Raw genomic sequence first — 27985 nt, 5'->3', positions numbered from 1 at the left:
GACCCCAGCACGTCGCCTTGGCTGCGCGCGGCTGTTTGTGCTCGGCTCTCCCGCCTCCGGGTCTCGCCCCAGGCTGCCCGGGGAGGCGAGGACCCCAGGTGAGAGGCCAGGGAGGGGGGGACCCCGGGGGGGAGGCCGAGCGGTTCGGCCCGGGCTCCACGACGGGCTGGCCCGGGGCTCAGGGCGTGTCCGTCGCCGCCTGGCTGCTCGCTCGACACTGTTCGCTCCTACCGGCTGTAGATGGAGCTGTCTGGGTTCCTGCAGCCTCCGACGAGCCTCGGAGTGTTTCTCTTTAAACGGCCTGAGAGGGACATGCCTCCCAGGATGCAGTTTGTATCAACATGGCAGCTGCTGTGCAGCTCCCCTGCTGAAGAGGCGCCGGGACGGCAGCGCAGCTCGCAGCCGGGGCCGGGGCCGGAGCCGGGGTCGCAGCCGCGGCCGCAGAGGGGCCGCGCGCGGGCCGGGGGCCGGTGCTGAGGGCCGGGGCCCAGCTCGCGGCCGGGGCGCAGCCCGCCCGGCCGCCCGCACCGCCGCGCGCCCCGCTCCGACGCCGCCGCCCGGCTCGGCCGCTCCGTCCCCGCCCGCCCTGAGCAGGCCGGGCCCGACGGCCGCGCGAGCCCGGGCGGGGAAGGCAGGGCCGGGCGGGCGCCGCCTGCGGAGAGGCCGGGAGGGGGGGCGGCCTGCGTGGGGCCGCGCGGCGGCGGCGGCGGCGGCGGCGGCGGCGACTCCGGCCCGGGCCGGACAGCGCAGGGCCATGGCCGAGGCGGCCCCGGCTCCGGTGAGGGCGGCCCGCGCGCGCACGGACGCGCGGACTCGGGGCCCGGGGGACGGCCTGCGCGTCCCCGGCTCGGCGGCCCGGCCTGGGGTCTCGGTAAGGGACACAAACGCCGCGACGTGGGGGGCGGGGGGTGGGGGGGCCGGAGGGCTCGCGCGCCCCTTAACGGGAGTGGGGGTGGGGGGGGGAGGGCTGCGGGATGGCAGCGGGGCCGAGGAGCCGGCCGCCGTCCGGGCGAGGCTGCGGGGACGCCGGGGCCTGGCCCGCTCGCGGGCCCGGAGGTGGGCGCCCCGGGCGGCGCGCCTCGCTCCCTGCGGAGCCGGCGCTGCGTCCGTCGGGGTTGCCGCCGCACGTTTTCCGCAGAGCTCGCCCCCGCCGAGCCTCCCGCGGCCGGAGCGCGGCGCTGACGCGGCTCTCCCCATTTCGCAGAGCGGAGACACTGAGGCACAGACACCTGGCGGCGACCCGGCCGGCCTGCCCCAAGGTCACGTAGCGAGTCATCCGTGGCCCGCTGCCCGCGTCCCCAGAAATGCCAGCCTCCCGGGCGGCGGGCCTGGACGGGGAGGGGGGCGGCTCTGGCGGCGGCCTGCCCTGGATTAGGGGCCTGGCCCGGCTCGCGGTGGACGCGGCCCGTCGGGGGGGAGGTGACGGCAGGGTGAGAGGCCGGGCAGCGCCCGGCCGAGCGGTTGCGTGGTGGGGAGCAGGTGGCCCTCGGGCTCCGGCGCCTGGGCCTCCAGCCCCTGCCTCCGGAGGGCCCCCTGCCAAATTCTGGGTGTCCAGACGGATGGGGTCGGGGGAGCGAGCTCCTAGGGGTTTGGTGGCTGATGTTCCTCTTTAATGGGCCATTCTCAAAAATCGGTCCCAAAATCTCCCCGCAGACCTGCTCTTTGAGATGCGGTGGCTGTGCCTGGGAGCAGGATTGCTGCATGAGGGTTAGTGCCTCTGAGCCTCAGTTTACTGGTGTGTACAGGAAGGGGTCGGGATAAACGCTTCCTAAAGAGCCTCCCGGTTCAATACAACTCATCATCATCCCTTGGAAAAACAAAATACAGTGGAGATTTCAAAATGCCCACCTCTGGGTTGAGGTCTCCAGGGCCCTTGAATGGTATATAATTCTGAGTGAACCACACCGGGTCATACAAGAAACTGGCACAGCTTTCTTTTTCTCTTTTCTTTTCTTTTCTTTTCTTTTCTTTTCTTTTCTTTATAAATTGATAGGAATGGTTCTGTATTATTCTGCTAAGATAAATGAAGCCTGGAGACCCCCATCCACTTGGGATACAGGAGGCAGGGAGAGTCGGTTAAATCCTGTGATAAAGGTCCAGAATCCTCTCTGCCCCCCCCCACCCCCCATGGTTTGAGAATGCAAGCTTGTTCATCTTAGATATTATATTTACAGCTCCATCCCTCTCCTTGGCCATTTCTTTATGCTTAGAGTAAAATCAAGCCACAGGTTTATTGGTACTGACGACATTATAGCAAGGGGCTTTAATTTGGGGGTAGAGGAGGGGGTGTGCTCCTGTGGCCCCCTCATCCCTCAGCAATCCTCCAAATCTGGAAATGGGAAGAGCCAGGCTAATAATAGAGAGCAAAGAAATGGTAGTTTCCTTGAGCTCTGATGAGACTGGTTGGGAAAGATATCAGCCTGCTGGCTCTCTGTACTGTACTGGATGGGGCTTTTTGTCATGGTTTTAGTTAAACCCCTGTATCACTCAGGGATACTAACTTGGCCCCTGGGGATTTTCCCTTCTTCCTAGTAGTTGTAGACAAATACCCTAATCCCCCTCCCAGCACAGGGCCCTGATGGGCTTATTGTGTTGCATTATGCTAGTCACTTGCCCTGTGTCTGAGGCTCCCGTCCCACAGGCCTGGCCTCTGTCTGCCTTCACCGGTGAGGAGCTGAGAGGTGGCTTACTTGTTGATGAGTCTTCAGGTCTAGGGGTCTGCAAAGCCCTTGAAAGCGTTTGCGGACTTTTGTGTGGGGGCCGGTGTGTGTTTTTTCGGCGGGGGGGCGGGGGGGGTGGAGCATCCATAACTTTCATTAGGGTTTCAAAGGCGTCCCTGACCCCTGGCTTTCAGCGGCCCTGTCTTTATGGGCAGGGCCTTCCCTAACATAGAACCTACCCCCAGGTCTTTGGGAAGTCTCCATGCCTCTGGATGTTAGAGGTGGAGAGGATTCAGAACACTTACCCACCAGCTACCCAGAGGCCCAGGTTCTGCGGCCAGCCCGCTGTGTGACCTTGGCCGAGTGAGTTGGCCTCTCCACGCCTCAGCGTCTTCATATGCTAAGTGTGGGGAATGGTTCTCAGAGTCCCTATTTCATAGGGTTTCCTGGGGATTAAATGAGATAACCCTTTAACATGCTTAACACCATTCATGGCACACAGCAAGTGCTGAGTAATTGTTAGCTGTTATCTGACTAATAGGCTCTCACATCTGGCTAGCTGCAGAGCTCTCGGATCGTACTTACCTCGGAAAACATTCTGCCTGAACAGGCCTTACGTTTTCAGTTCTTGGCTTGAGAGTGTGGTGCTGTCTCAGTTAAGGCTCTCGTGAGTGAATGAATGAGCAAATAAAGGAAAGAGAGCGGGAGGAAACGTAAATAGGTTTAGGCTCTGACAGGTGACCGAAGGAGCGTCATTTTTGTTTTTGTTGTGACCCAATCACGTATACCCAATAAATGTCCAGCAGACATTTATTGAGCACGTACTACATGTCAGACTGGACACCAGGGATATACTCCTTTTCAAACAAAGAGAAGGGGCATTTCAGTTGTATTAAAGATCGCTTGTGTGTGGCACAGTGACAGGCCATTCAGCAGATTCTCTGAAGGAAGATTATGAGGAAATGGACAAACGTGTTATAGAAGGAATTCTGTTCAGCTCCAATAAAGCTATTGATTGTCTGGATAAGTAAATACAGAGCTAGTCATTCAGAAGACCTTGGCTTCACCTCCCCGGTGACACAAGAATTCTCTCAATGTGAATGTAGCAAGGTGGGTAACAGGAAGAGAGGAATAAAGAAAGTCTCAAAGGAATCGATCTTTCTTTTGGTTCTAGTCCCCACCAGCCTTGAGGCGAGTCACAGAACTGGCTGACTTCGGCTCTGTTTCCAGTCTGTCCAGGCCTTCGCTCCCCAGTTCCCATCTCACAAACCACAGGGAGGAACCCAGACCAGCAGGAGTGCACCTGCCTCAGTGGACCATCTGTCCCGGGGACTTTGCCTCCCGTACAAGTGGCTGAATTGCCATATCCCTGGCCTGGCTGAGGGTCTCTCTTCTCTCTTTGCTTATAGCCTGGACTGCCCAGAAGCCCACTCAGCCTCTCCAGGAGGGGCTGGGTCCATATAACATGTCTCAAAGTCAAACCTATACCATATAAATCCTTTGAAAAATGCTATTGCTAAGTCAGTAAGCTTTTTTCAAAGAGCCTGGGAAACAAGGTAATTGTGTGTCCTCACTACTAGAGTAAGTGAGGGAAAGAATTAAGAGGGCTGGGACTACCTGACCATTCACGTAAGAAGCATTGGGGCCAGATGGCACGTTCATCTTCCAGGTAAGTCCTCGAACAGCACTGGCCCCACCGCTGTCTCCTCCCACCTTGCTGGGAGTCTTGGGGTAGTAACAGTGCCCGGCACTGATAAAACTCTGCTCTGTCATTTTACCAAGTTTTATTTCATTTAATGTTCAGTGCTCAAACTCAGCGAGGTGGTCTTTGTTTCACGTGTGAGGACACTGCGAACAGGTCGAGTAACCAGGCAGCGGTCCGTGTGGACAGGACCGAAAGCCAAGGCCAGCGTCCGTCTCATACGCTGCTGGTCATGGGTGATCCTGTGAGGCGTCTGTTGTGAAGAAAGAGACGCCTCCATCAAAGCAGAAGGTGGCATGGCCGCCCTTTCTTGGTTGTTAGTTGTGCTTTTGTAACTGATCTCTGAATCAGCGCGAGGTTCTCAAGAAGAGAGTCGTGTCCGTGGAACAGATCTTGATTGCCAATAAACCGGAAACCCTTTTTTATGTGGGTGCCTAACTTTGGCGTTTATTTTGCCAGCTGGAGACTGTGGCCTTCAATCCTGCCCTTTCTTTCCTTGACCACAGGTCCAGCAGCTGGACATGGAGACCCAACGCTCCTCACCTCTGTCCTTCCCCAGTGTTCTGCAAGAAGAGACCCCACGTCAGGCCCCTGCTGGACCCCCCCGAGAAACTCTGTTCCAGTCGCGTGTTCTTCCCCCCAAAGAAATTCCTTCTTCGTCTCCCCCCATTCCCCGACAAGCCTCCCTGCCCCAAACTCCCAAGCTAGAGACCTCTGGCCGAATGCCACACGTTCTCCAGAAGGGACCCTCACTCCTGTATCCTGCCACTTCTGAGCAAGAGACTCGTCTCCAGGGTCGCCCGGCTTCTCAAGAAGAGACCCAGTATCCGCCCCCAGCTGCTGCTGAACAAGAAATATCACTTCTGTCCCACTCCACCCCCCACCAAGAAGGCCTCCTCCACTCGCCTGAAGTTCCTGAGAAAGACCCCCTGACCCTGTCCCCCACAGTTCCCGAGACCGACATGGACCCCCTGCTTCAGAGCCCAGTTTCCCAAAAAGACACCCCCTTCCAGATCTCTTCGGCAGCCCAGAAGGACACACCGCTCCCGACAGCGGAGATCACCCGCTTGGCCGTGTGGGCTGCCGTCCAGGCCGTGGAGAGGAAACTGGAGGCCCAGGCCATGCGGCTCCTGACCCTGGAGGGGCGGACGGGGACGGCCGAGAAGAAGCTGGCGGACTGCGAGAAGACGGCCGTGGAGTTTGCGAACCATCTGGAGAGCAAGTGGGTCGTGCTGGGGACCCTGCTGCAGGAGTACGGGCTGCTGCAGAGGCGGCTGGAGAACATGGAGAACCTGCTGAAAAACCGAAATTTCTGGATCCTGCGGCTGCCACCAGGCAGCAACGGAGAAGTTCCCAAGGTAAGAGCTATCCCAACTGGGGCTTCCCAAGGAGCGATCTGAACTGGGATGTGTTCTAGGAATTTCATATAAAAGAAGGGAAAAGAGATGTTTAAGAAGGAAACAAATACTGGGGGCGTCTGGGTGGCTCAGTTGGTTAAGCGCCAGACTTCAGCTCAAGGCATGACCTTATGGTTTGTGGGTTCGAGCCCCGCATCAGGCTCTGTGCTGACAGCTAGAGCCTGGAGCCTGCTTCAGATTCTGTGTCTCCTTCTCTCTCTCTGCCCCTTCTTGGCTCTCTCTCTCTCTCTCTCTCTCAAAAAATAAATAAACATTAAAAAAATTTAAAAAAAAAAGGAAACAAATACAATGATACCTAGTTGCCAACATTGCTGCACTAAACCCAAGATGGCCCAAATTCAGATAATTTGTCCCGTTAATAAAACCCTACGTGAATAGAAGAGAACTTCCGACGACATCCTAGTGACCAGGGACCGTCGATTTGGAAGGGTGTTCAATTCACAACAGGTGTGAACCCGTAGTTCACTGTTGAGGTGGACGGAGAACTTGGTGAAATGTTCCAGGGCTCTGTCGGGCCCGACGTTTTTATCAGTTGGCTTATAAATCATGTCGATGCCAGTAAAAAAATGTGATTTCAAGAGGTATCCTAAAAGGCTAGGGAGTGGTTGGGTTTTAATATTATGTCCCAGAAGATCCTGATAGAACTTGAATGTGGACTGGTTTTCTTCCTGTTCTTTTGTGTGTTGTCCCTGTTCACAGCCTTACGTAGGGAAGAGACTTGGACAACATTCTGTAGGCCAGCGCTTCTCGGATGTTCTTGTGTACTTGAATCCCCTGGGGACCTTACTAAACGCAGAATCCGATTTAGTGGGCCTACAGCAGGCCTGAGGGGCTGCATTTCTAGCAGGTTCCCTGGTACCATGGTGCTGGTCTGCAGACCATGCTTTTAGAGCCGCAAGGATTATCCTAGACAGAAAACGGACCAGATAAAATGAGGCCCTTACTCTGTGGGGCCAGGACAGTGGCTAAAGTCAGGCCAGGTTTCTAGAGAGATCTGTGGTGAATACCTACAGCTGTGCCTTTGGGCCTAGCCCACTCCAGTCCTAAGAAGAGGTGTTTGAGCCAGGGCAGTGGGAGGGGAGGTGGAGGGGGGAAAGGTGGAGCCTTTCACCGCCTTGTGATTTGGCAGCTGAGGGCCTGTGACTGCCTTCCGGTCGGTCCAAGCTGAGCTTGTGTGGTTTCAGGTCCCTGTCACCTTCGATGATGTCGCCGTCCATTTCTCAGAGCAGGAGTGGGGGAACCTGTCGGAGTGGCAGAAGGAGCTCTACAAGAACGTGATGAGGGGCAACTATGAGTCTCTGGTTTCTATGGGTAAGGAGAAGGTTCGCTTATGGGGGGCTTCCTCAACACCGGCCTGGGGTTTGGAAACTCCTGGGGTTGGGAGTTCTGTGCTCCAGTGCTCCCCATAGTCAAAAACAAGGGGCACTGGGGCAAGGAGGGGGAAGACAGACATCAGGGTCTCACCTTTATATGAGTTTCCCCATGGTGTGTGTGTGTGTGTGTGTGTGCGTGTGTGTGTGTGTGTAATGAATTTGTCCAGCAAACTATTATTAAAAAGAGTGCGAGGTGCTTCACTGAGAAGCACATTACTTAATCCCCCGACTCTCCCGTGAGGGAGACAGGACAGGTGTTAGTGCTCCCGTTGGACCATCCAGCTGACTGAACATTGTCCCTGATGGAGGGCATATGTCCCCCGGGTTCTGGTCTCCACTGTGCATAGAGAAGGCTGTGACCCAGGAGTTTAATACTCATGCTAGATCCCTACCAAAAAGTCACAATTTCACTGAGAACTCTAATACCCCAAAGTTTGTGGATTCTTGCTGTTTTCATTTTAATAAGAGTATTTAAGGAGGCAAACCTGGGAAAATATACTTTAGTTTTATAGGTATCCTTTTCTCTGTGATGGGAAACTCTTTGGACACACACAAAAAGTTAGAAAAACATTATATATGCTGTTGCATAGAAACTTTGATTCTTGTCAGAACCGTTAATTTTCTGCACACATACCTCCCCGATAGGACTTTTTTCTTTTTCATTTTTTTCTTTTCTTTTGAAAGTATATACATAATTGTGAAAATTCAGCAATCTAGATTTATATAGTAAGGAGCAATCCCTGCCCTCCCCCCAGTACTTCTCCCCAGAGGAAACCACCACAGACCCTTTGGCAGGTATTAATACACACACACACACACACACACACACACACACACACACACATACACACACACACACACACACGAGGCAGGTACTCGTGCATATGCAGTCTGTGGTGTGCACGAATGGGATTGTTCACCTATTTTACCGACCAGTAGGCCGTAGACAGCTTTCCATGTCAGCTCAGAAAGACGGGGCAGCATTCCAGGTGAACCTCTGGGCATTTGACCTTTCTGCTGTCGGCGAGCGGCAGGCCGATCGCGTCTTCTCGCTGCCACCAAACGTAATCAACATCTCTGTGTATTTATGTGTGCTTCCATGAGTATTTCCATGGGACACATTCCAAGGAGGAGGTTTGCCGAGTAAGGAGAGTGCAGGTTTACAATACCATGGCCACCTGCCTCCAGGTGTAAACTCTGTGTTTACACCACAGAGTGTGACAATGTCGTCTCACCGTGCCCTGGCCCGAACCGATGTCCTTCTGTTTTAAATACTTTTCTGTCAGGTGGAAAATAGCACTTCATTATTTAAGTATGTCTGTCTTTGATGACTGGTGAACTGGTGTATCTTTTCCTGCGTGTGCTGGCCACTTGCATTTCCTCTGTGAATTACGTACTTAAATTTCCTTTTTTATTTTTCACTTATTGTAGAGGCTCTTTATATATAATGATGGATGTTAACTATTTAGTATAGAAGCCTCACCTATGACAAATACGTGCACATGTATTTCCTCCAGGTTTATCTCATAACTCTGTCTCCAAAGAGCTTTAAACTTTTTTTAATGTGAGGCACACTATTACTATCTAGTTTGATGGCTTCTAGGTTTCATCAGGATTAGTTTTTCACTCTAGGAGATTTCAAATCTCTTGGGTCTTTGTCATGAAAACCTGAGCAGGCATTGGCGGCAACGGGAGCCACAGATGACAGAGGGCCAGTTTCCACCGGTGGAAGGCGGTGCCTGCTGCGGCTCCCTCGTGGGAGGCCCTGGTTAACGCACACGCGTGCAGGCCCACACGCACATATGCATGCACACGCGTGCAGGCCCACACACACCAGGGTCCCTAAGGAGAAGGGCTGGGAACTTGGCCCGTTTCTCTTCCGACACGGCCCCTGGTAGGGTGGCTGCTCCTAGGGTCCCGGTCACCCAGGTGACACCTCACCACACAGGATGCCTTCTTTCCTTCCTTCTGCCCAGACTATGCAATTTCCAAACCAGACCTCATGTCGCAGATGGAGCGTGGGGAGAGGCCGACCATGCAGGAACAAGAGGACTCCGAGGAAGGCGAGACGCCCGCGGATCCCAGTGCTGGTGAGTGGCTACTGGGTGGCCTGGAGCTCTGCCTTCTAGATCTTTCAGCACTCAGGGAGCCCAGCATGGAGCGTTGCAATCCACGGTAGACCCCGGAGGGATGTTTCAGCAAGTTGTGTGCGGGAAGGAGGCCTGCAGGTACTGGGGCCTGCTGGAGGCCTCCTCAATCCCCAGTGGCCCAAGTGGCCAACAAATAAAAATGCCACTGGGTTCATCGTCTTAGGGAGTGTTCCGCCCTTGTCTCACTCTTGCAGGAAACAAAACCAGAACCGAAAGAAAAGTGGTCACTTGGCGGGATGCTAGTGATCATGCATTCTGGAGCCCCCCAGAGAAGGGCCACACCCTGGGTCCTACAGCCAGTCAGTGGAAGGATAGGGACAGGCAGACTTGACTGGGAATGTTGTGCAACATGCAGGACAATGTCTAGGTGGGACAGTTTGAGGGGCACCCAGGTGGCTTGATCGGTTGAGTGTCCGGCTTTGGCTCAGGTTACTATCTCGCGGTTTGTGAGTTCCAGCCCCGCGTCGGGCTCCGTGCTGACAGCTCAGAACCTGAAGCCTGCTTCGGATTCGGTGTCTCCCTGTGTCTCTTCTGCTCTCTCTCTCTCTCAAAAGTAAATAAAGATTAAAAAAAATTTCTTAGATGGGACGGTTTGATGGAGGCAGCAGAAAGGTGCCAAGCACGACTGGCCATATTCTCAAGCACAGACTCCAGTGTCAGGTGCCTGCCCTAGAATCCCAGCTTCTCTGCTCACTCGTGGTTTGATGTTAGTTACTCAGCCTTTTTGGAAACTTGTTTTCGCCATCTACAAAATAGGACTGGGAATAATACCTAGGGCCTGATGGGGTGACTGGCATGCACCAGTGGCCCAGTAAACACCAGCTGTTCTCATTCTGCGTGGGGTCTTGTCCCTCCCCAGCCGCCCTATCCGTGGCCCACATGCTTGCCCTGCGGGTGCTTTCGTGGTGCACAGTCTGTTTTTGGAGTTCCTGCTCTGGAATCGCCTTTGGGCTTGTATCATCTACCTTGAAGGTCTGCAGCGAAGCTGATGCTTGTCCTTCGCAGCCAGACATCATTGGTGATCATATCTTTTGAAAAAGGATGACAGTCTCGTGGGAGAACTCATTGGAGCCTACAGCCAGGTCTTGTTATGAAGTAATGTCGCCGATTCCGGGACCTGTCAGCCGGCTTCCGGCAGGAGGCCCAGAGACACCGAGCAACGTCAACCCCGTGGACCGAAAGCAACGGCAACTGACAGAAGAGACAGAAGCCTGTGGAAAATGGGTGCTGGCATCCTTCAGAGAAAGCCAGTGGCCTTACTTCCTAGAGACTCACACTGAGAGTAGAGGCTCCTCTGAATTCATTCTGGCAGACAAAAAAGACGATTTAAAAGTAGGCGAGAACGGGGGCTTGGGGACAAAGTATAGTATCTGGCAGAGGGTCCTTTGGTTTGGAAGAAAATAAGCGTATCCAAAAGGCTCGCGTGGCCACAGCCAAAAACGAAGGTCAGGTGAGAAGAAGAAACGTATCTGAAGCAGAAGAAATGAGAAAGAAGGCTTCGGAGGCTGAGAATGAGAAGATGGGAGAGTGGTTTATGGTAAATACCCTAAGGTCCGGTCTGACGTCCCAGGAGGATTTTGTGGTCCATGCACTGCTTCTCTAGCATCTTCTTAGAAGCGCTGGGATGACAGCATCGATCCCTGAACCCCGTTGATGTGTTCACACCCTCATCACAGATGGGCCTCCCACAGGGGAGGGCCAGAATTGAAAGCAAATCACCTCAACCCACTCTGCCTCAGGCTGGGTTTGTTCTGGCACACGCACATCTGTGGCCCGAGCTTCCGTGGGAAGCGGCCGCCTCACAGAGGCTGCCTTGTGTGGCTGGAATGTGCCATTTGTTCCACTGACCATCTCTGGCGTCTCAGAGCCTGGACTGGAGGGAGGACAGGGGAGGACGTGGGAACCAACGTCACACAAGGCTGGCTGTGAACTCGCACCCCGGTGCGACACCAGAGGCCCTGGCCTCTGGGCAGTGGGATCGTTCTGTGAATCTGCGGTTATCTGAGCCCCAGATGTGCTAGTGGTAACCTGCCTGTTCTTGTGTCTTCTCCCTGAGAAGGGTGGCTGCAAAACCAGCTCTGGTGTGATACCGGTGAGGAAAAGCCTAGAACGTTGAGAACTTTCACAGTTCCAAATGCATTGAACATGACAATTTTATGAACTGGCTAAGGAAAATTTATTCAGTAAACTGTTATTTATGGTTTGGATCCCTGAGGGCAAGGAGATCCAAAAATGATTCAGATATCGACTCTGCTCTCCAAATACTCAGAGCCCGGGCTCCCATTCGCGGCCCTATGAGGGGGCAATAGAGGCCCGGCGAAGCCAGGTGCCGTTTTCACCTAACAGATGAGCAGAGAGTAAAACAGACCAGAAGGCATGGCTGAAATCCAAGGTCTCAGGCTTTTTAAAAAGCAATTTGATATTTTTTTAGTCTGTAAATACGTTTTAAATATTTCAAGTGTTCATATACTTGACCTAATAATTTCCTTCCCTTTCTGAGAGTCTATAGCACGGAAGAGAATCCAAACGATGGATTAAGACGTACAAATGTTTTGTTGCATGACAATAGTCTCTTAGCCACTAAAATCATAAGTGAAGTTTGTATACCATATGTTTCATTTGTATGTTTATTACTTAGTTCACCAATTTGCATATGTCAAGAGGCTTATAGTAATAACCAGCCCCCCTCTACCCCCCGCATATAAAATTACAGTAAGGAACAGTGGGAGAGCTGTGGAGGCAAGCATCCAAGCCCAATCGACTCTGCTGAGATAGGAGAGCAGAAAAGGCCTCTTTGGCAAGTGGAATGTCTAGTGGGAACTTAAAGAGCAAGTAGGAGTTCCACTTGCCCCAGGGAGAACTTACTGGAAGGAAGTCTGGAAGCTAGGAGACCAGGCGGAGACTTTTCGTAGTCCCAAGCAGGCGACCGTGGCGTAGCCCAGGAGAGAAGCGGGTATTTCCGAGATCTGTTTTGGCAGTAGAGACTTCGAGACAACCTGCAGTTGGCGGGTGTTGACCGAGGGAGATTGTCCCCCCGCCCCGCCCCCCCCCCCCCCCGGCCTGTGACTGCAGTAGGACACTAGATGGAGGACAATAGGAGGTGCAGACCTAGACATACGACAAGAACATGTCAGGTTTGAGATCCCTGCAGGGGTTCCAGGAGAGAGTGTTGGTGTTGAGAAAGCAGCTGAATAAAGGGTTAAAAACAGAAATGTGAGCTAGAGACAGACATCTGGGCATTGGTAGCATAGGCCCAGTCTGGAGAGGGAGAGGAGAAAGAGCAGAGGCCATGCCCTTGGGAGCCCTGGATTTTAGAGTAAATTTGGCGATTTGGAATATATCAGTCTGGGTGGGGCCTAGGCGTTAATATTCTTTAAAAGGCTTCCAAGATGATTCTCATGCACAGCCAGGATTTGAAAAAGGAAGGATGAAGCAGAGGAACTGAAGGAAACGGAAGGAGTGGTCAGAAAGGTAGCAAAAAATTAGGATAGTTGGGGCCCAGCAGGCGGCTGGCTCAGTCGGTAGAGGATGCAAAATTCGGATAGCGCATCGTGGGGTATTTCAAGAGGAGGGCGCTTCCAGAAGCAGGGAGCGTGGTCAACCGTGTTGGATCCTGCCGTGCAGCTTAGTGAGGCAGAAACTGCCGTCTCCACCAGTGACCTCGGCAGGAGGAGCGTTGGCGATGTGATGGAGTGGATGGAGGGGAGAATGGGGGGGGGGGGAGGCAGCGCCCACCATCAGTGAGTGGGGAGTGGAAATAAGGGGGCAGTGGCTGGGGGAACGGACCCTGTCTACTTAAGATGGGGATCGCTAACGCCGATGAGGGATACTGATGGCAGTGATCCAGTTGATAGGGGAAGTTAATGATGCAGAAGTGGAAAATGTAAATGTAACACGAAGTCCATGATGTAAACAAAGGATAGGGAAAAAAATTCAATGAAGAAATGCGATTTCATTATGTTTCCACTTGACTTTTTTTCCTATTTTCTGTATGCTTTGTAGAATGTTCTGAAGTAAGTACATATTACTTCTTATTCAGTAAAAATAATTTTTGACAAAAACAATGCATGAAGAAAGACTTCGAGTTAAAGATGGCAGGTTGAACATGTGTTTACTCCTACCTCCCAGAATCCTTCTAAAGCAAGAGCGAAGGGACTTTTAAAAGGAATGGACAAGGAGACAACAGCAACCAAATCTTGGAAGTCTGAAAGCAGATGGCTGGGTGATTACTGATTTAGAAAGCTAAATCCAAAATTGGTATTGGGGAAAGCAGAAAAGAAACTCGATTTGCACTCCACCCCCCATCCCTACTCAAGACTTGGGAATCAGCAGTACCAGAGACTCTAGGTATCTTTGGAAATGGGGGCAAAAGTGGTGTTAAAAACAGAAGATTGGTCAAACATCTTTTTTTTTTTTTTTTTAATATTTATTTTTGAGAGAGAGAGCACGAAAGAGGAAGGGGCAGAGATGGGGGTGGGCAGAGAATCCGAAGCAGGCTCCCACTATCCTGATTCGGGTCCAAACTCACGAATCATGAGATCATGACCTGAATTGAAGTCAGATGCTCAGCCAACTGAGCCACCCAGGCGCCCCAAAGTCAGAGATCTTTTAAAGAGGCATTTAAACACTACCATATCCCCTCTGCTGCCCCCTTCAATCCCTACAACTGGCATCTGCCTCTGCCAACTCTGGTGGACAACCAAGGCTTACTCCCTGGAGAAGATGAACACGAGGATGTCTGAACGTGGACGCCAGGCACAATGGAGGGTGGGCACCATGCTGAAAACAAGGGAATCACTGAAACTTGACCTGCAGATGTTGAGATCTCCAGCCTTCCTCCCTAACCGGACTCCAAAATGATGCTGACATCCAGGACGAGACCTCAGGACAGTGTATTCGAAGAGTCTTGTCCGGAGACTTTTGGGACCAGCCCAAGGTATTTCCCAGTGAAATGACTCCATGAAGTCATCCTGTTGGGAAACCCATCACTAGCAAGCCCTACCTAAATACACCAAACTTTAAATCTCTTTTGAGTATTCTACTTATAAATAGAAAACCAAGAACCACAGACATTTGGGGAAAGCCTCTAATATACAGAGGCCAAAGGAAAAGAAAGCAGAAAAAATAGATTCCAAAGAAACATGGACCATGCAGAGAAATTTAAAAAACTATGTTTTGGGGCACCTGGGTGGCTCAGTCGGTTGAGCGTCCGGCTTTGGCTCAGGTCATGATCTCGCGGTTTATGAGTTCAAGCCCCGCGTCGGGCTCTGTGCTGACAGCCCAGAGCCTGGAGCCTGCTTCAGATTCTGTGTCTCCCTCTCTCTCTGCTCCTCCCCTGCTCACACTCTGTCTCTCTCTCAAAAATAAATAAACATTTTTTTTTTAAACTGGAAAATATTTTCCAACGATTCTAGGGTTTTATATCAGCCAGACCCTTCTAATTAATGTGAGAAATGAAATCGAGACGTTTTCAAGGTCTCCTGTGCGCGCCCTCTCTCAAAGTGGGGGAGGCGCTTTGCTGAAATGAGGACGTAAGCCGAGCAAGAGGTGTTAGGAGCTCCAACATGAGCGAGGCGAGGCAAATCCCTGGGGTGCTGCCGAAGGGGGATCCCAAGAAGACAGCTGTGCACCTGGAGGCAACCAGTCCAGACTGGAGCACATCAGAAGGTTCTAGAAAATTTTTCTTCAAGTAGATGAAAGTAAGAAATACCCATTATATCTGAATGTTTTGAAGAGACCGTTACAGAGGAGGTTGGGGAGTTTAGAGCCCACTTCATGAAAACAGTAAGCTAAGCCAAGGGAAAAAAAATGATCAACTCCAGGGAAAGCAAAAACGTTCGCAGACAAGTAACTGTGGTATATACTACACATTCGATTTTACGTAACATTAATGTCGTCTAGTCATGTGAACACCTGAAATTAATCCAGCCAGAGTTGCAACCTAAATTGGAAGGATGAGGGATTTGGAAAAGATTTGCCTGGATGCGGAGGGATGGTCTTCATGTTCAGCTCTTGGAAGTCAATAGGTGATGTTTAAATTGAAAACTCAAGGAGTATCAATAGAAGTCTGTTCCTTAGAGTTAGGAAGGAGAATGACAAAGGAATCAGTTGGAGTTTCCTCTGGGGAACAGGAAATAGTGGTTGGGAGTGGGGGAGAGCTCTTTAAAAACACATTTTGAAAAACTAACCCTTGGCCTGGGTACATATATAAATTTTTTTTTTAAGATTTTTTTTAACCTTTTATTTATCTTTGAGAGAGAGAGAGCGCACGAGCAAAGGAGGGGCAGAGAGAGAGGGAGACACAGAATCCGAAGCAGCTCCAGGTTCCAAGCTGTCAGCACAGAGCCGGACATGGGGCTTGAACCCACGAAGTGTGAGATCATGAACTGAGCCAAAGTCAGACGCTCAACTGACTGAGCCACCGAGGCGCCCCTAAGATTTTAAAAATTAATATGCCAAAAACTTTTAAAGTCTAACAGAAAGTGCAGCCTTAAGAAGGTTGGAAAGCTAGTGTTGACCATCATTGCTTTGCTTTGAGCTGATAGGGAAGGTTAACGTGGCAACACTCGTTTTTACTTTCCAGTAAAACTCTGAAGTTTCATCAGCGCAATTCAAAAAACGAATGCAGAGAAAGCGAAAGTCCCACGCAGTTCTCTCTCGCAAGACAACAGTTTATTCCTTCTAATTTATGTGCACATAACACACACACAACTTTAACTATATAAGACATAAATACCTTCTCATTGTAAAAAAATATGTATATATAGCAGTACGTACATTGGGAACTCGCTTTTTTCAATTGCGTCTCTTTGACTTCTTTGCATGTAAGAACGTACAAATCTTTTTTTTAGTAGCAGACTATAGTATTCTATGTATTGATCTCATAACTTATTTAAATGAACTCCCACTGATGTACATTTAGAGTGTTTACAAGTTTCAGTGCTTCACTAAAGATCCTTTGTAAGTAAATCTTATGCACTTGTCAGAAAGTTGTTTAGAAGTAGACTTTGTGGATAGAAGGGTAGACCCATTAAAAAATTTGATACACACCGGGGCGCCTGGGTGGCTCAGTCGGTTGAGCATCTGACTTCAGCTCAGGTCACGATCTCAGAGTCTGTGAGTTTGAGCCCCGCATCGGGCTCTGTGCTGACAGCTCGGAGCTCTGTCTCTGTCTCAAAAATAAATAAAAACATTTTAAAAAATAAATTTAAAAAAATTGATACATACTTTAAAAATGTCCCTTAAAACTGGGGTGCCTGTGTGGCCCCGTCAGTTGAGCGTCCAACTTCAGCTCAGGTCATGATCTCACAGTTTGGGGGTTCAAGCCCCGCATCTGGCTCTGTGCTGACAGCTCGGAGCCTGGAGCCTGCTTTGGATTCTGTGTCTCCCTCTCTCTCTGCCCCTTCCCCACTCGCACTCTGTCTCTTGTGCACGCGCTCTCAAAAATAAATATTAAAAAAAAAAAAGTTCCTCAAAACAATTGTGCCAATTTATACACCTTCGGTTTTATACACAACCATGTGACTACCTGTTTTCCCCACACTGAAGCCGATATTAGGTATTATTTATCTTTTTATTATTTGCCCAAAGTGATGGCTAGAAAAGACAATATTTTGGTGCTTTCATTTGACTTCTGTAAGAGCAATGTTGAGCCCATTTTCGTACCTTTATTGATCACCAGGATGTCTTGTCTTATGAATTATCTTCTGCTTATTGTCCTTTGGGATTATTCATCTTTTTATTGATTTGTGAAAGCTTTTTAAATGTTAAGGGTATTAGGTCTTATTATGTTTATAAATATATGGTTTACCTTTGTATATAGTATTTGTGTGGGGGTGGGTATGGCTGTTTTAAATTGTTGTGTGTTCAAATTTATCATTTTTTTTAATGTTTATTTATTTTTGAGACAGAGAGAGACAGAGCATGAATGGGGGAGGGTCACAGAGAGAGGGAGACACAGAATCTGAAACAGGCTCCAGGCTCTGAGCTGTCGGCACAGAGCCTGACGCGGGGCTCGAACCCACGGACCGTGAGATCATGACCTGAGCCGAAGTCGGGCGCTTAACCGACCGAGCCACCCAGGCGCCCCCAAATTTATCAGTTTTAAGTTTCTGCGTATTCAGATTTACCCATTATTTTCTTTATGGTGACTGGGTTTCACATTATGTGTAGAAATACTTACTCAGCCCCTTTTATTTAGTAAACATGATCACAGGTCTTGGGCCTGTGAGCTTTCAAAAGCCTCTAAAACTATTTGAAATCTGAAATAAACTATATTTTTTTGCTCCAGAAAACAAAAAATCGCAGAATATACATAATGACACATTTTAACTAAGTGTCTGCAAATATAACATTATTTCAGCTTCACTAACTATTAAATGTGGTGCTCACAGACCCACCATACATTTGGAAACCATTTGTAGGATAGTATTTTTTTTCCCATCTTGCAGGGGTTCTTAGGAAGAATTGTACTTACAGAGATCACAAACCAAGCACAAATTAAAGAAGTCCCTCATCACCAAACAATGTCCAGGCAAAACTAGAGAAATTCTTTCCAAAACAAGTTACAGCTAAAAATGAGAGTGCATATGTGTTGGGCACATTTCACGTTTGGTGTGGCTGGCCAGACGGCCTCCAGAAGGAGTATCTGAAGTCCCAGAGGGCGTGGGGTAGAGCCTCTTCCGCACCTCACACTTGTATAAAGAAAGAAAAAAGGAAAGGGAAGAAGCTGTGCTTTCTTCTTCTAATACTAGTGTGATTTCATTGTGTCTAAAGTCTTGTTTCATCAGTGATTTATTTTGATGTCGAGGTGCTTGTCTTGTTGGGAAGCCAGTTGTCTGCACTCCATTCATTCATTCATTCATTCATTCATTTGTTCCCACTCCATTTATTTAAAACTTTTCCTTACTGTTCTGCCATTGGTCATAAACTATAGTCCTACAAGGGATGTGTCTTTATTTTTTTTAATGGGAGAACAAATTACTGCCTATAATGTATATTTATTTTTGAGAGAGACAGAGTGCGAGTGAGGGACGGACAGAGAGAGAGGGAGACGCAGAATCCGAAGCAGGCTCCAGGCTCTGAGCTGTCAGCACAGAGCCCGACGCGGCACTTGAACTCACGAACCGCGAGATCATGACCTGAGCCGAAGTCGGATGCTTAACCTACTGAGCCACCCAGGCACCCCACAAATTACTTCTTATAAATGCAATTTGGTTGTCAATACTGTTTCAAAAGTTGTTTGGGGTGGGGAAGTCTTTTTGATGGGAGACAGCTGGCTTCCCTACTGTCTAACAAATGGAAGGGAAGCATGAAAATGTATAAACATGGCACATTTTGAGGGAAAAAGAAAGAAACGCCATAGAGAGGAGTACAGTTACATTCAGCTGAGAGCATGGTAGGAGGCTTGGCAGAGTGAGGTCTCAAATCCCACAAACCGCCCCCCCCCATCCCCATCTTAGGAGGGAGCATTTCTCTGAGGTATAAAAAGCCCTGTGGGTCACAGAGACAATCCAGAACGCAAGGATACATGGCCGCAAGTGCATCGCGTCGGGACCCATATGGCAAATTCTTTCGCAAGTTAGATCATTTGCAATACTTTGCTTTCAACAAAATTGAAAGGGAACCTAATTAAGTTGTCAGCTAATAGGTCATTAGAAACAGTTTTTGATGGTATGTTAACCATGTGTGCTTTCATAGCATTATAATTCAGACAAATTCAAAGAATCAAGTGATGATTCCGTAACAAAGCTCCCGCCAGCCCATCCATGTATCTTTGTAAATGAGCTTTCCCAATGCTTGTATTTATGAAAATGAAAATTAGGAATATATTTGATTCTGAACTGTGTCTCAATCAAGCAATAAGAATATTCATTCTCAGGGGGCACCTGGGTGGCTCAGTTGGTTAAGTGACCGACTTCGGCTCAGGTCATGATCTCGCAGTTTGTGGGTTCGAGCCCCGCATCGGGCTCTGTGCTGACATCTCGGAGCCTGGAGCCTACTTCAGATTCTGTCTCCCCCTCTCTCTACCCCTCCCCTGCTCACACTCTGTGTCTCTCTGTCTCTCAATAATAAATAAATGTTTAAAAAAATTATAAAAAAAAAGAATATTCATTCTCAGATAAGCAAACTAATAAAAAATTCCTCCCATCCTTCTAAGAGACATTTCTAATACATTTTTTGTTTTCTGTCTTGAATAACCACTGTGTATCATTCTATAGTAATAATAACTAAGGATAACTTAAGCCAGGAAGACAACAAGTAGAGAGCCCTGTGGTTAGTAGAAATGAAAGCAAGATTAATCTTTCAATTTACATACACATTTCTGTGGCAGAATGGTAGACGAGGAGACCCGTGAAAGTCTTCTAAGCATAAAAATATATTCTATGAGGATAAAATTCTGTGGGTAAAGTGGGAATGGAAATAGAAGTTCAGGGTGCAAAGGGATGATACAAAAATTGCAAGTATCGAAGAAGAACTTGTTTGTGTATTTTTTAAGTGAATAATAGCGGGTTTAAAATTGTTGCGGTCCTTAGATGCCACTGGTGACATTAAAAAGTGGCGGAAAAGTTTATTTCAAAACATCAAAATTTACAGTACTCCAGAAATGACATCTTTTGCAGTTACTGAAGCATTTGATATGTTTATTCAAAAAAAAGTGCAAAGGGGTACCTAGTTTTTAAAGACTACTTTAAGGGGGCGCCTGGGTGGCTCAGTCGTCTAGGTGTGTGACTTCTGCTCAGGTCATGATCTCGCGGTTTGTGAGTTCGAGCCCCGTGTCGGGCTCTGTGCTGACAGCTCGGAGCCTGGAGCCCGCTTTGGATTCTGGGTCTCCCCCTCTCTCTGCCCCTCCCCCGCCCGCACTCTGTGTGTGTGTGTGTGTGTGTGTGTGTGTGTGTGTGTGTGTGTGTGTGTGTCTCTCTCTCTCTCTCTCTCAAAAATAAATAAACATTAAAAAAAATTTTTTTTTGAAGACTACTTTAGGGAGGAGGCAAGCAAAATGTTTTCAGGTGTTTGTGAAGTCAGGGAAGATCTTCTCCTGGTACCAGAGTCACGGTCGTGCCTGTGACCCTAGCACAGAGACCAGGATTGCAGAGAGAAGCAGGCCCTGCTGGTGGAGCGCGGTGGCCAGTGGCCCCATGAACACTGGAAACTGGCAGGGTTAAGGGAAAGAGCAGAGGGGCCACTGTCCCCCCCCCCCCCCCCCCCCCCCCGCAGTGGGAGAGGAAAGGGGAGGAAGCAGGATGACTGAGCTAGAGCAGGAGCAAGGCACCGACGTGAGCGTGTGTGACTCCATCTTCTTTGTGAGACAGAGAATAGGATGAAAGTGTTCTGGGGACTTGGTTGTTGGGGGGGAGGTAGGCACGTCCGTGTTTAAGGCTGCGGACAGGGCGTCGGGGACCGTCAGAGCTGCCTTATATTGCCGCTACTCCCCACGGCTGGCAGGAGACAGGTTGGCTGCGTGGAAGAGGATTAAAGGGTTGCCGGGCATCGGGAAGAACGCAGCTTTGGGTCCCGTGGCATCAGCTGCTAGTAAGTGCACTTGGTGGCTCCGCTTTCTCGGCTTTGAGCTTGGGGATCACCAGTGCCCGCGGTCAACAGCCAGGAGGCTTCACAGGGGCAGGGACTGTTGGCTTTGTTTACGAGTTTCCTGGTTTCTTTTCTCTTCCCACAACACTTATCACCCTCTAGCATACCATATAATTTATTAATTATGTTTATTGCCTGAGGTGAGATGTGTGAGGGAGGGGAGAAGCTCTGCTATGCTCACTGATGTGTCCCAAGCCATTCGAACACCCCATCGCCCATAGTTGATGCTCAGTAAATATGCACTGAATGAATGAATGAATGAATGAATGAATATGTTTAGGCATTATACATTTATAAGTTCCTTAGTTAACAAAATGATTTTCAACCGTGAGGGAGTTGATGCCGGCGCAGCTCTCTCCATATGGAAGAAAGTAAGACTGAATCCCTACCTCACACTCTACACAAAATAAATTTCAGATGGAGCAAAGACCTAAATGTAAACAATAAAACCATAAAAACCTTGAAATAAAATCCAGGAGACCAGATGAACCATCCAGGGGCGGAGGAGACCCTCTTAACTAAGACAGAAAACCCAGAAGCCATGAAAGAAAGAGGGACATGGGTGACCACGTGAAAACGTGAAGAAAGCGGTCTGATAAGAGGTGGCACAGAGTCAACAGACAAACGTTAGATTTGGGAGTGTCTGAAATGCTGCTAAGGGAAGACGGGTTATCTTTAGCACAGGAACCAAAGGACCCTTACCGATTGACAAAAACAGAACACGGTTCATGCAGAATCAACTAGAAAAGGCCAATAAGTAAAAGAAATACTCAGATCACCCGAGTCAGGAAAGTATCAGTAAATTGTCAATTTACCCCCATCTGAGTGAGGAAAATTTTAGGTGTCTGTCACTGGCAGGGGTGTGGGGAAGAGGATGTTCTCATGCAGGTAGAAATATGAATTGTCACAGCCTGGCTCAAAAGGAGCCTGATGACTTCTACCAGATTAAAAATAACGACGCCTTTGACTCCGCGGCCCCCGCTCCCGGGGCTCTCACGGAAATAATATCCCTATTTGATAGGCGGCCATGTAAATCAGCATGTGATTGCAGCACAGTTGATCACGCAAAAAGACCAGAAACAAAAAAGTGAATGTTCCTGCGGGAAGGGAGTGGTTGGACACACACGCAGCACTTAGGAGCAGTGCATTAGCTGTGCAGAAATTGCCGCGCAGGAATTTCTACAGGATACCTGAGAGGGAAGAGGAGGTATATGGCAATTTTCTTTTTTTTTTTTAAACCAATAATGGCCAGAAAATAAAAACAGATACGCATCAACTTGTTGCAATAAATAACCACAGAAGCATAGAGAAAAATACTAGGTTAACTACAGGAGTTGCCGGGGAGGCCATAAGCGGCGACAGGGGAATTGAGGGAAAGGGAAGGGCAAATCAAAAGAGAAAAATCTGTGCGCTAAAAGAGTATGTGCGAGATCCCACTTATGCAACATGATGGCCGTGTGTGTGTGTGTGTGTGTGTGTGTGTGTGTGTGTGGACGTTTGAAATCACCTGCAGGCCTACCGGCAAGTTGAAAGAAAGGGCAATGTGTGTAATCAGATGCTGTTTAACTAAAAACAAACCCAAGAGCTCCGAGTGTACGTGTGCTCGTGCTTGTTAACTGTGGGCCGGGGTGCTGGGGGGACTCGGGGGGCTCTGGTCTGTCCGTGCCGGACCCCTGGGGCATGGGCTGGAAGGGTGTGGCAGGGTGAGATGGTTGGCCTTTTCGTTATTCAACTTGACTCTAAGGGAGAGAAACTGTCGACTTTGGCTGGCCTGACCCGGGAAAGGGAATTAAGATCTCTTTTTAAACCCTGGCAGTACTATTTTAAAAACTGTAGGGGTTGTGGAACACAAACTCTGCATCTATTTAACTTTACTCCAGTTCGTACAAAATGTCCAGAAAGTTCTGTCTACTCACTCAACATTGTATTTCCTCACGGTCTCTAAAATCAGCATTCTTGAAATGTAAAATCTAGGCTGCAGAAACCTTGGCCGTGCAATGACCATGTTCTGGGTTCTTTTGTTTCCCTCCCCCACCCCCACCCCCTACCCCTCCCTGCCCTCCCAGCACACGACGGGATCGTGATTAAGATCGAGGTGCAGACCAACGACGAGGGCTCAGAAAGTTTGGAGACGCCGGAGCCCCTGATGGGACAGGTGGAGGAGCATGGCTTTCAGGACTCCGAGCTGGGCGACCCGTGTGCGGAGCAGCCAGATTTGGACATGCAAGAACAGGACAATACGCTGGAAGAGTCCACCGAAGGCTCCAGCGAGTTCAGCGAGCTCAAACAGATGCTGGTGCAGCAGAGAAACTGCGCAGGTCAGTTGGAGAGGGTCCAGGCGTGGGGAGCTGCTGCCATCAGGCCCGCGGGCAGGCCCCTGCCTCGTGGGAAAGTTGGAGTTTCTCTCCGAACGGTCATGTGGCAGTGATCAGTGGATAGGTGTGACGTCCCCCGGCGTGGTCTCAGGTGCTGGTGTCCTGCCTCAGGATTTGTAAGAATCGGTCTCTGGCCTGGGCAGAAGGTATTAACAGCCAAAGACTAGGTCAGATGAGGACCCAGAGGGACCTCAGAGATTATCTCTCTCCAGCTCCCCTCCTTCTACAGGCAGAGAAGGTCAGATCAATTGCCCAAGGTCACGACATTGGGGCCAAGCTAGAATTCCTGTCTCCCGGTGTGTCCTTGATGGTTCTTAGGTCACTCTGGAAGCCTCAGTGACCCGGAGATCTCAACCCCCACAACGCATGCTTTTTAAAATACCGGACTGTACGGTCCCTTCCCGGTAGAATCGAGCCATCACTTGTGTTTGATCGTGAAACCTCTGGGTCACCCTTCTGCACACTTGGGAGTTCTTGCTCCTCAGGAGTTCAAGAACAGTGAGGAAGTGTCGCCCTCAGCAGCCTGAGCTCAGGACATCTTTTGTGGCTGATTGATGCTGAACGGTCCGGGCAGTCCTGAGAAAATCCCCATCTTGTCATCATGGTGTATTTCTAAAATGCACCATTAGGCTTAGTTAGCTACTGTTTTGTTCAGGAGTTCTCAGCTCTATTCATAAAGCAAATCAGCCTGAACCTTTCTTCAGCCACCCTCATCTAGTTTGGGAAATAAAATGATCTTCTACTTACCAACTGAGCTGGGAAGCTTCTGCTCTTTTTTCCCACATTCTGCATCTACTGTGGGAGGTAGGAATTAAGTGAGTTCTACCAAATTTTTAAGGAATACACTTAGGTTCTGGTTTTTGTTTAGAAGTTTTGTTTACGTGCAAAAGAGTCACTAACTATCCTATCAGTTTATATGCTGTTTGTACTGAGAAATGTGTCCACATCCATTTTTTATTTAATAGGTTTTTTTTTAAAGTATTATGCTGATGCTTTAAAAAAAATTGTTCACTTTGTAGATGATTCCTTTGCAGTTTGCCTTTTTTGCACGTCATAAAATAGCACGGACATCTTTCTTAGGCAAAAGATGTGGATCTAACTCCTTGCTTTTAAAGAACTGCATGATATTCCAGAAATCCTTCTAATATACCATATGCTGTCTCTGGAAAACAGTGAAAGACACAGGGCAACCTCTGAGGATGTGCCACAGCAAAGCCTCACAATAGAAAGGCCGGAGTCCCCTCTGGGCACTCCCGTTAATTCTACTGGGAATCTTAGGAAATTACTGAATGGCACTTGGTGGGATTTGGAGTCCTGGGTTTTAGGGCTACCTGTTTCACTCTCATTTCACTGAAAAAAACAAAAACAAAAACTTTGATGCTCAAGGAGAATTTTTTTTTTTTCTTTAACGTTTATTCATTGTTGAGAGAGAGACAGAGCACAAGCAGGGGAGGGGCAGAGAGAGAGGGAGACACAGAATCCGAAGCAGGCTCCAGGCCCTGAGCTGTCACCACAGAGCCCGAGGTGGGGCTCGAACCCACAAACCGTGAGATCATGACCTGAGCCGAAGTCAGACGCTTAACCGACTGAGCCACCCAGGCGCCCCTCAAGGAGAGCTTAAATGTCCCAAGGCCCATAGTTCCCCTGGGTCTTTCAGAAACAACCCTCATTTTCAGGATAAGCACAGAGACAGCTAATTACCAACCTCTGAAGCTGCCTCCTCCTTCCTGATCTTTGAAGCATCCTGTTCCGAGGATGTTCTGGGTCCCTTGCTACTGAGAATCTGTTGTCCGGCCTGAGCGGGGACTGGCACGCTTATGTCCTGCCATGTCCTGGGTTCAGAGGAGTAGAACGGGCCGTGGCCCGGCGGTCACTAACGAATTTGTGGCCAAGACCTTGGCCAGCTCGCCCACGCTGCCAGCTCGTTTCCCCGTCAGCTGAGGAGACAGACTAGGTGGTCCGTAAGTTGCAAGCTCTGAAAAGGTCTGACTTCATTTACTTTATTTGGAACTGTCACTTGGTATCTCTGGGGTGGATGCCCCACGTCTGTGTTGCTCGACTTACCCTCTAAGAGATAGTGAATAAAAAGACACCAGTTGTCAGGCGAGAACTTGAAAAAGTTCTCGTTTGTTTGCTTTTAAGAATTCTGCAAATGCCAACTATTGCCGCGTCCGCCTCACAGGTGGGCCTAGAAAGGTGAGTGCCTTTCTCATGTCACACAGTGTGTGACACCAATTATCAGTGTTTAGGGGGTTGCCAAGTAAGTACTAGGCATCTGAGAAAATGCAAACAGGAGTCAGAGGCCACTCCTTTCCTCTAGGACTTAGGTGCTCGGGGAACACTATAGAACACCACGCAGAACAGCTGACAAGTTGGGCCCTAAAGGGCCAGCCTAGAGGGTGGAGGGCGGGGTGGAGGAGCACATCGTCCAGTCCGGGAGTTCGCAGAACACCCCCCACGGCAGAGCGTGGGGGAGAGGCAGAGGAGACCCCCCCCGCCCCGACCCCAGCTTCAGGGTCGGTAGAGCCACCGCAGGTGAGTCCCCCACCTGTGCGTGCGGGGTGCCACGTGAGGAGCCTGAGGTCCCCAAGTCCTGGGGAGGCGCACCAGCTTGTGCCGTGCGCTCAGGGGCGCTTGAGGGCTGCAGCTTGGGCAGGTCGAGGAAGGTTTTAGGGCAAAGACAGGATTGGAGGTGGGTGTTGTGTGACCCGGGTGATTTGGAGGCATGGAGAAGAGGGAGCAGTTGCTGGAGGAAGGCGAGTAAAGGCGCTTGAGGGAGGCCCAGAGGTGCGCTCACGAAAGGAGGAGACCTGGGAGCCAGAAAACAGTGACAGCCTGATGAGTCAGGGCCCTTTCCATACAGATGGTAGAAACCCACCTCCCCAAGCAGCCTAAGTGAAAACCGGAAGGCGTGCTTATTGGCCCACGATAGGAATCCATAGGTCCACCAGCATGCCAGCTTCAGGCACCCTGGACCCTAGTGGTTCCCCGGGGGGCTCCGCATGCTGGGTTCCTTCGTTCCTGCTGAGTACTGCCCGCTAGCAGCTTGGGGAGATGGGCGCCGGGCCGCCCCTTTCCTGCTCCCTCTGCATAGAATTCCCAGAGAGGGCTCCCACGGGCCACTGGGGGCCTGGGCTCCTTCCTGACCCAACCCCGAGGCCCGCCTGGGTAGACACCCAACCCGTGGAGGTGGGGGCCGCGAGGCGGCAGAGAGTGGAAAGGAGCGTTTTCCCCAAAGAAGGCACCGGGGCCGGTGAGACACAGGCCGTGTGTGTGGGCGAGGGTGAAGCCACCTCACCCGCCGGCGCCCAGGGCGGAGGCCCCGGACGACAGCTGACCTCTCTCCGTCTCTCTCCCTGTCCCTGGAGCAGAGGGGATCGTGATCAAAACCGAGGAGCAGGAGGAGGAGGAGGAAGAGGAGGAGGAGGACGAGCTGCCGCAGCACCTGCAGGCTCTCGGGCAGCTGTCGGGGCGCTACGAGGCCGGCATGTACCAGACCCCGCTGCCCGGGGAGCTGTCCCCCGAGGGCGAGGAGAGCCCCCCGCCGCTGCAGCTGGGCAAGCCGGCCGTGAAGAGGCTGGCGCCGCCGACGCACGGGGAGCGGCACCCGGGCGACAGCCGCGGCTCCTCGAGCCAGCAGCAGCGGAACCGGCGCGGCGAGCGGCCCTTCACCTGCATGGAGTGCGGCAAGAGCTTCCGGCTGAAGATCAACCTCATCATCCACCAGCGCAACCACATCAAGGAGGGGCCCTACGAGTGCGCCGAGTGCGAGATCAGCTTCCGCCACAAGCAGCAGCTCACGCTGCACCAGCGCATCCACCGCGTCCGCGGCGGCTACGCGTCCCCCGAGCGCGGGCCCGGCTTCGCCCCCAAGCACACGCTCAAGCCGCGCCCCAAGTCGCCCAGCTCGGGCAGCGGCGGCGGCGGCCCCAAGCCCTACAAGTGCCCCGAGTGCGACAGCAGCTTCAGCCACAAGTCGAGCCTGACCAAGCACCAGATCACGCACACGGGCGAGCGGCCCTACACGTGCCCCGAGTGCAAGAAGAGCTTCCGCCTGCACATCAGCCTGGTGATCCACCAGCGCGTGCACGCGGGCAAGCACGAGGTCTCCTTCATCTGCAGCCTGTGCGGCAAGAGCTTCAGCCGCCCGTCGCACCTGCTGCGCCACCAGCGGACTCACACGGGCGAGCGGCCCTTCAAGTGCCCCGAGTGCGAGAAGAGCTTCAGCGAGAAGTCCAAGCTCACCAACCACTGCCGCGTGCACTCGCGCGAGCGCCCGCACGCCTGCCCCGAGTGCGGCAAGAGCTTCATCCGCAAGCACCACCTTCTCGAGCACCGGCGCATCCACACGGGCGAGCGGCCCTACCACTGCGCCGAGTGCGGCAAGCGCTTCACGCAGAAGCACCACCTGCTGGAGCACCAGCGCGCGCACACGGGCGAGCGGCCCTACCCCTGCACGCACTGCGCCAAGTGCTTCCGCTACAAGCAGTCGCTCAAGTACCACCTGCGGACCCACACGGGCGAGTGAGCGCGCCCGCCGCCGCGCCGCCCGGCCAGGTGCGCCGCCAGCTGCGCGGCCCGGCCCGCCGCGGACACCTGCCCGGCCGCCGCCGCCGCCGCCGCCGCCGCCGCCGCGAGGCCCGAGCCGGGCGGGCGGGGGCGGGGCGCCCCCAGCCCCCTTGCCGTGAGCCCCCCTCCCTCCCTTCGTCCCTCCTCCC

The 27985-nt window shown here is 51.2% G+C and overlaps 1 protein-coding gene and 1 non-coding gene across 5 annotated transcripts; one reads left to right on the top strand and one right to left on the bottom strand.

Moving 5' to 3' along the window:
• Nucleotides 1-7: 7 nt before the first annotated feature.
• On the top strand, nt 8-27843 carry ZNF777 (zinc finger protein 777). Of its 4 annotated transcripts, none has more exons than XM_042974761.1 (6): nt 8-98; nt 4869-5720; nt 6965-7091; nt 9130-9243; nt 22959-23210; nt 26639-27843. In XM_042974761.1, the coding sequence occupies exons 2-6, from the start codon at nt 4884-4886 to the stop codon at nt 27793-27795; spliced, it is 2487 nt and encodes an 828-aa protein (XP_042830695.1). In that variant the 5' UTR covers nt 8-98; nt 4869-4883; the 3' UTR covers nt 27796-27843. The 4 variants fall into 4 exon arrangements, with proteins under 4 accessions (XP_042830695.1, XP_042830679.1, XP_042830693.1 ...); XM_042974745.1 differs by lacking the exon at nt 8-98 and adding an exon at nt 726-871; XM_042974759.1 differs by lacking the exon at nt 8-98 and adding an exon at nt 1020-1259.
• Nucleotides 24784-24868, bottom strand: TRNAR-UCG. The gene has a single exon. It is a non-coding gene; the product is annotated as a tRNA-Arg (tRNA).
• Nucleotides 27844-27985: the final 142 nt, after the last annotated feature.

Source organism: Panthera tigris, chromosome A2 (assembly GCF_018350195.1).
Source record: "Panthera tigris isolate Pti1 chromosome A2, P.tigris_Pti1_mat1.1, whole genome shotgun sequence".
NCBI lineage: Eukaryota > Metazoa > Chordata > Mammalia > Carnivora > Felidae > Panthera > Panthera tigris.
This window is presented reverse-complemented; position numbering and strand designations above follow the sequence as displayed.

Excerpts from the sequence above, each read along its gene's own strand:
- ZNF777 (XM_042974745.1), top strand. The coding sequence starts at position 755 with ATGGCCGAGGCGGCCCCGGCTCCGGTGAGGGCGGCCCGCGCGCGCACG. Across the intron at positions 7,092-9,129 it reads TGAGTCTCTGGTTTCTATGG|ACTATGCAATTTCCAAACCA; the intron begins GTAAGGAGAAGG and ends CCTTCTGCCCAG. Across the intron at positions 9,244-22,958 it reads GCCCGCGGATCCCAGTGCTG|CACACGACGGGATCGTGATT; the intron begins GTGAGTGGCTAC and ends CTGCCCTCCCAG.